Genomic DNA, 8142 nt, shown 5'->3' with positions numbered 1-8142 from the left:
TACTTTGTACATATCTTATCTTGTCTTTTGGTATTTTTTTTTTAAAGATTTTATTTATTTATTTGTAAGAGAGAGAGAGAGAGAGCGAGCACAGGCAGACAGAGTGGAAGGCAGAGTCAGAGGGAGAAGCAGGCTCCCTGCGGAGCAAGGAGCCCGATGTGGGACTCGATCCCAGGATGCTGGGATCATGACCTGAGCCAAAGGCAGCTGCTTAACCAACTGAGCCACCCAGGTGTCCCGTCTTTTGGTATTTTTAACTTAATAATTTTAGGATCTTCTTATGATTAGTGATATCACATGTAACTTGGTATAGCTCTTTCCACATTCATCATGAACACTTTCATTTAAAAAACATAATTCACTTACTCTCTGGAAGATTATTTTGTGTAATTTCTTTGATGATTTTATCTTCTTTATTTTCTTAACTCTCCCTCTAGGGCCATAATTCAGATAATCATTGTCCTATAATATTTTTCTGTTACCTTCCAAATAAGGTACCTACACTCAAATCCTTGTCTCAAGTTCTAATTCTGGAGGAAACCAAATCAAGACACCATGTAACACAAAAGCAGACTTTAAATTATATACTAAAGTACATAAAAATAATAAATAAAAATGAGACTTTGGGGCAAGTGAGAATGAAGTAATATATTTGTATGTTGAAGTAATGATTTCATTTCAGTTTTCACCTGAAACTGTACAGATTCTTCTACTTTTCTGAAAGCAATGATCAGAAATCAAAGGAAGATGATGAAAACAACTGTACTACTTTTTTAAATTAAAAAAAATAAACATATATTTTTCATGAACTTAAGAAGTTCTGGGTTCTGGGTGAAAGTAGAGGACTCCAAGTATTACAGAATTACTGTTCTCTAAAGCACATGCAAAAAAAAAAAAAAAAAAAAAAAGAGAGAGATACCACCCACTCAAAAACAAAACAAAAAACCCCCACCAAAACAAAAATACAAGCAGGTAAAAGGTGATAACCTAATAGAATATGGTTGAACAACTTATGAACAAGGAAATTAAAAAGAAAACCACACACAGAAGAGTCTTTAACAGATAATATTGGTGATGGATGATTAACCACTTGATTCCTAACACTGTTCTCATGCTTTAGCCCCTTTACTAATGAATTAACAAAATACCAGGACTATTCACTGTAGATGCTTTCCAAAATCTGGATTGAAGCTACTGAGTAGACATCCATCTTATCTGATGTTTTTGTACTGGGGAATAATGGAATCTAAATGTAAACATAAGGAAGATAACAAAAGGTGTAGCTCAGTAAACTAAAGGCTCCAGGGCCACATTTCAGATGAGAAAAGATTCCAAAGCCGAAGGGCAGTCCCTCCATGAGGAAAATACCCAATTAGAGAGATGGAAATCTGCTTCAGGACTTCAGCCAAAATCTCTACTGAGCTCTCCTGACTCCTCTCACCTTCACACCCCGTATCCTGTCCTTTCTTCTCAATCTGCAGGAACATGGTTAAGGTACACAATCCCTAACCCTCATCTCTAGCTTGGAGGGGAAGACAAACTAGATATTAGAGGAGAGGAATCAAGATCCATTCACTCATAACTAAGAGCAAAAGACTTTACAGGCAGCATATCCTAAGTATAACCATGATGAAAGAAACTTGGCAATAATGGAAATATACTTCAAAGGAGAGAAATCATGAAGGGAAGAAAAAAGATGGGAGAGAAGGTAGGGGGGATGGAGAAATAAAAAAGTAGGACATAACAGGAATGCAAGTAATCAGATTCAGAAAAAAAGTAAAATCTCAAAAAATTGAATGAAATTTCTCATAATTCCTTCACAAAAGAGGATAAATTAAGTCATAACATGAAATTTAAAGTAGCATAAACAACAGTAAAATAAATGACAGTATGAGATGAAAATCATATTGCAGACCCCTCGAAAGAAACACTGAAGGGCAAAATGGGGTCATCATGACAGAGCTAAACAATAAATTAAAAAATAAGAAGGAGCCAAACAGAAGTCACACTAAGAACTAAATTACTGATATAATAGGAACACTTAAGGTAAGCAAAGTGAATACAAATGAAAAAGTCGAAAGGATTTACATTATCGTGACATTATTTGACAGGAAACTAAAGAAGCCAGCAAAGGAGATGGAATTATGTGAAATTCTTTTTTCTTAAAATGAAGAAAAACTACAAATTTAATAACCTGTCATGTTTCAGAGGAAGTCAATGCAGATACTTCACGCTTAGAAATAGCTTAGTTAGTACCTCAAGTATTAAAAAAAAAAAAAATCTTTAAGCACCCAGAAAGGAAAACAAACTAACTTATAATGGAGAAGCACCAGGTTGGCTGGCTATGGACACTTCTGTGGCAGGATTTGATGCCCAAAGATGAGAGAGCAACATCTACAAATGTCTGAGTGAAAGCAAACATAAACCAAGAATATTATCAACCCTATAAATGCCATTCAGGGGCGCCTGGGTGGCTCAGTGGGTTAAGCCGCTGCCTTCGGCTCAGGTCATGATCTCAGGGTCCTGGGATCGAGTCCCGCATCGGGCTCTCTGCTCAGCAGGGAGCCTGCTTCCTTCTCTCTCTCTCTCTGCCTGCCTCTCAGTGTACTTGTAATTTCTCTCTGTCAAAATAAATAAATAAAATCTTTAAAAAAAAAAAAAACCAAAACAAAAAACAAAAAACAAAAAAAAATAAATGCCATTCAGTTATTTGAAACAGAAACAGAAACAGTTGTGGGTGCAAAGGAGACCTGTGAGTGTACCTGTCTTTACTGTTCATGAAAGGGAAATATGAAATAAATAATAGAATCCAACTACTAATGCATTTTATAATCTTTTTCTTTCAACCTAAAGGATCATTTATGAGATATTTCTTGCAATGAAAAAAATATTTATTTGAAGTTCATTATTTACTCGATTTTGAGCTTTTTATCTGCTATTAAATTTAAAATATAAATATAAAATTGCTACTCCTAAATTAAGAGAAGCAGCAATTATGTGACCTCTTTATGTCTATCATTCTCTTTGCCTCCCTACTATATGTAAACTATGAAATGATAGTCACCTGATGTTCACAGCGGTGAGAGGGTTTACAGTGCATTTTATTGTCACTGTTTTTATTTTCATCTTGCAATCACTGTGTAATGGTTAAATTATTTAATAGTTTACACTGTGCAGGTATAATTTCAATAAAATCAATAGAGTAATAAGTTGAGAGGGAGAGAGAAGCAGAAAGGAGGAGGAGAACAAACAAGGTAAAGAAAGCAAGCAAATAGGCTAAGGTTTCCACAGCAAGGGAAAATATGGATCAGTATTATCTTATTATACATATTTTTCTGAACTATGCAAATATTCAGAAGTAGTTTTTTAAATGAAATCAACATTTCTGAAACTCTGCTTTCAGCAGCTAATTATCCCTACAGTTAAGCTTCTAAGAAGTTCAAGAAATACCCAAATATTTCCAAAATGTTGCATAAGAGTCATTAAGATAACCTACAGCTAGAAAAGGGTTAGGAGAAAGAAAAGGAGTGGAAGATGTTTTCTCCCCACTTATTCATCACAAAATGTGTTAAGGACTGATTTTATATTTATGAAACAGCAATTTCCAATGTCAGAGAAATGTCAGTCTTGACTTCTTGTCTGCCCAGACTGATTCCAGTTTGCTCTCATCAGCTGTGACAAGGAATCAAGTCTTCTCACTGGTTTCCACGAGAAATCTGAGCATATTAATTTCTTTCCATGAATTTGGTGGCCTTTACTAAGATTTTAGGGTTACTAGCTGTGTTTACATTATATTGTAACATATTTCATTTGAAAAGCATCTTTTTAACTTCTCTGTTTCCCAAAGTTCCTTCATTCTATGCTTTTGGCAGTGATTTTTTTTTTTTTTTTTAAGAGAGAGAAGGAGAGCACACAGTGGGTGGGGGTGAGAAAGAGGGGGAGGGAGAGTGAATCTCAAGTAGGCTCCACACCCAACACAGAGACCAACCCAGGGCTCCTTCTCACGACCCTGAGATCGTGACCTGAGCCAAAATCAAGAGTCCAGTGCTTAATGGATTGAGCCACCCAAGCTCCCTGGCAGTGGATTCTTTTTTGAAATCCCTTTGCCACAAGGTAGTGCCTAGGAACTCTTATATAAGCTTCTACTCTAATGTATTCCTTAGGTAATTAAAGTCTCTCTCTTCTTTATAAAGCATGAATCTTCAAATATGGCCCAAGTCCTACCACCATGTTTCTATGCCCGAGCCTGTCATGAGAAGGAATCACCAGTTAATTATAAATTTGTTACAGTAGTCTTATGCCTTGGAGACTTCTAATATATAGCAGAACAACTGTATTGGTTCATTTGGTTTCTTCTTGTGGTAGACAAATTCTGAGATGGTTCCCAAGACCCCTGCCCCTTGCTGTACACACTCTGAATAGTCACATTTCTTCCCTTGGGTGTAAATGAGACTGGTGACAACCATGGGATAGTCATTCCATTGATTAGGTTATACCATGTGATAAAGTTAATGGATGGGATAATCTTCCCCATGATTATGCTACGTTACATAAGACTCACCACTGCAGACTAATGAGAGTTCCTCCTGCCGGTTTTGAAGAAATAAACTGCTATACTGTGAGAGCACCACATGGCTAGGTTTTGAGGGCAGCCACTAAGAACTGAGAGTGAACCCTAACCACCACCAAGGCCACCTTCCTATAACCTCAAGGAAATTCTGGGAAGAAAACGAGTCATCTTAAAGGAGGACCCCAAATCTCAGATGAAGTTATAGCCCTAGCCATGCACCCGAATTTCAGCTAGCTGAGAACCTGAGCCCAGGTCCCAGGTAACACATACCTAGACGCCTGACCCACAGACAGTGAGATAATAAACCTGCGCTCTTTTAAGTTAAAAAATTTCTGATATTTAAAAAGAGCAACAGAAAACTAGGATATTTGGTAAGTGAGCAAAAAGAAGTGGATAATAAATATCAGAATATAGGAAACGAACTAGTGGAAAAACCTTTTTTAGGAAAAGTAGACAAAAGTCTACTAGTAGTGGTAAAAATACAGAGTATTTACACACTTACTATCAACCACTTTGAATGAATTAAACTATAAAATACTATAGTCATCAAGGGCAGAATATTTTTTTCGTGTTTTCATGGAACATTCAATAAGATTCAGCATAATTTGGGCCATAAAAAATGTCTCGGTAATTTAAAATAAATGTAAGAAGATCATGTTTAAAACCAAAGGGAATTTTTTAAAAACATAAAAAAAGTTAATGAGGTAAATGGCAAAGAATAGATAAATAAATGTAGAAATTGAATCTTTGAAAAAATTAATAAAATTGATGAACTCCTATTATGCTAGTAAGTTCAGAAACTCAGATAAAATAAATTCTTTGAAAAATAAAAATTACAGAAACTGCAAATATCTTTTCCCATCCCATAGGTTGCCTTTTAGTTTGTTGACTATTGCCTTTGCTGGGCAGAAGCTTTTTATTTTGATGAAGTCCCAATAGTTCATTTTTGCTTTTGTTTACCTAGAGACATATCTAGAGAGAAGTGAGTATGGCTGATGAAAAAAGGTTACTGCCTGTGTTCCTCTCTAGGATTTTTATGGTTAAGTCTCACATTTAGGTATCTAATCAGTTTTGAACTTATTTTTGCATATGGTATAAGAAAGTGGTCCAGTTTCATTCTTCTGCAGGTAGCTCTCCAATTTTCCCAACACCATTTGCTGCAGAGAATTTTTTCCATTGAATATTTTTTCCTGCTCTGTTAAAGTTTAATTGACCATATAGTTGAGGGTTCATTTCTGGGTTTTCTGTTCTTTTCTATGATCGATGTGTCTGTTTTTGAGCCAGTACCATAAATTTTGATCACTACAGCTTTGAAATATAATTTAAAGTCTGAAATTGTGATGCCTCCAGTTTTGCTTTTCTTTTTCAAGACTGCTTTGATTATTTGGGATCTTTTGTGGTTCCATATAAATTTCAGAATTGTTTATTCTAGCTCTGTGAAAAACGATGCTGTTGGTATTTTGATAGAGATTGCAATGAATGTGTCGATTCCTTTGGGTAGTATAGACATTTTAACAACATTTGTTCTCCAATTCATGAGCACAGAATGTCTTTCCATTTGTTTGTGTCTTCTTCAATTTTTTTCATCAGTGCTTTATAGTTTTTGGAGTACAAGTCTATTTCTTCTTCACTTAAGTTTATTCCTAGGTATCTTGTGATTTTTGGTGCAATTGGAAATCAGGATTTCTCTTTCTGCTGCTTCAGTATTGATGAATAGAAATGCAACAGATTTCTGTACACTGATTTTGTATGCTATGACTTTACTGAATTAGTCTATCAGTTCTAGCAGTTTTTTTTATGGAGTGTTAGGTTTTCCATACAGACTATCCATGTCATCTGCAAGTAATGAAAGTTTTACTTGCTCCTTGCCAATTGGATGAATTTTATTTCTTTTTGTTGTCTGAGTCCTGTGGCTAGGACTTCTATTAGTATGTTTAAAAAAACTGGTGAGAGTAGTCATCCCTGTCTTGTTCCTGATAGTATAGGAAAAGCTCTTAGTTTTTCCCCATTGAGGAATATATTAGCATTGATTTTCCACATATGGTCTTTATCATGTTGATATTATATTCCCTGGAAAGCTGCTTTGTTGAAAGTTTTTTTTATCATGAATGGATGTTGTAGTTTCTCAAATGCTTCTTCTGCATCTATTGAAATTAGCATATGGTTCTTTCATTAATGTGGTATATCATGTTGATTGATTTGCTAAATGACATATCTGATAAAGGGTGAGTAACCAAAATATATAAAGAACTTATAAAATTCAACTCCCCAAAACCAAATAATCCAATTAAAAATGGACAGAAGATGTGAAAAGACACTTTCCCAAAGAAGACATATAGATGGCCAATAGACACATGAAAAGATGCTCAACACCACTGATCATCAGGGATATACAAAACAAAACTATAGTGAGATATCACGTTCCATCTGTGAGAATGACTAAAATCAACAACACAAAAATCAATAGGTGCTGATGAGGGTGTGGAGAAAGGGGAACCCTCTTGCACTGTTAGTAGGAATGCAAACTGATGTAGGCACTCTGGAAAACAGTATGGAGGTTCCTCAAAAAGTTAAAAATAGAGTCTCTTCCTCTCGGGGCTTATACCTAGTTTGAGGCGACATGGCTAAACGCACCAAGAAGGTTGGAATCGTGGGCAAATACGGGACCCGTTATGGTGCCTCCCTCAGGAAGATGGTGAAGAAGATTGAGATAAGCCATCACGCCAAGTACACTTGCTCCTTCTGTGGCAAAACCAAGATGAAAAGACGAGCTGTGGGGATCTGGCATTGTGGCTCCTGCATGAAAACCATCGCTGGTGGCGCCTGGACCTACAACACCACTTCTGCTGTCACAGTAAAGTCTGCCATCAGAAGACTGAAGGAGTTGAAAGACCAGTAGAAGCGCGACCGTTTGAAACATTGCTAGCCTATAATAAATGGGTTAATTTATGTAACAAAATTAAAAAAAAAAAGTTAAAAGTAGAACTACCTATGGTCTAATACTACTATGTATTTACCTCCAAAATATAAAATACTAATTCAAAGGGATACACACACTCTAATGTTTATAGCAGCATTATCTATGATAGCCAAACTATGGAACCAGCCTAAGTGTCCATTAACTGATGAATGGATAAAGAAAATGTAGGGTGTGTGTATATATGTACATATATTACTCTCTCTCTCTCTCTATTAAACTTAGTAATAAAAAAGAATGCAATCTTGCCATTTGCAACAATGACATGGAGCTAGAGAGTATAATGCTTAGTGAAATAAGTCAATCAGAGAAAAATGAGTACCATATGATTTCACTTAATATGTAGAATTTAAGAAACAAAACAAATGAACAAATGGGAAAAAAGAAAGAGACAAATTAAGAAACAGATAGTTAATTATAGAGAACAAATTGGTGGTTACCAGAGGGGAGGGGGTGTGGGGATAGATTAAACAGGTGATGTGGTTAAGGAGTATACTTGTCATGATGAGCACCAGGTAATGTATGGAATTACTGAACTGCTATATTTTAAACCTGAAAATAATATGACACTGTATGGTAACTAACTGGAAATAAT

General features: G+C 35.6%; 1 protein-coding gene across 1 annotated transcript; it reads left to right on the top strand.

Moving 5' to 3' along the window:
• The first annotated feature begins 7173 nt into the window (after positions 1 to 7173).
• On the top strand, positions 7174 to 7504 carry LOC116579668 (60S ribosomal protein L37a-like). Its single transcript, XM_032325254.1, has one exon. The coding sequence runs from the start codon at positions 7191 to 7193 to the stop codon at positions 7467 to 7469; it is 279 nt and encodes a 92-aa protein (XP_032181145.1). The 5' UTR covers positions 7174 to 7190; the 3' UTR covers positions 7470 to 7504.
• The last annotated feature ends 638 nt before the right edge of the window (positions 7505 to 8142 follow it).

The sequence above is a fragment of the Mustela erminea genome, chromosome 1 (genome assembly GCF_009829155.1).
Source record: "Mustela erminea isolate mMusErm1 chromosome 1, mMusErm1.Pri, whole genome shotgun sequence".
In the NCBI taxonomy this organism is placed as follows: domain Eukaryota; kingdom Metazoa; phylum Chordata; class Mammalia; order Carnivora; family Mustelidae; genus Mustela; species Mustela erminea.
This window is presented reverse-complemented; position numbering and strand designations above follow the sequence as displayed.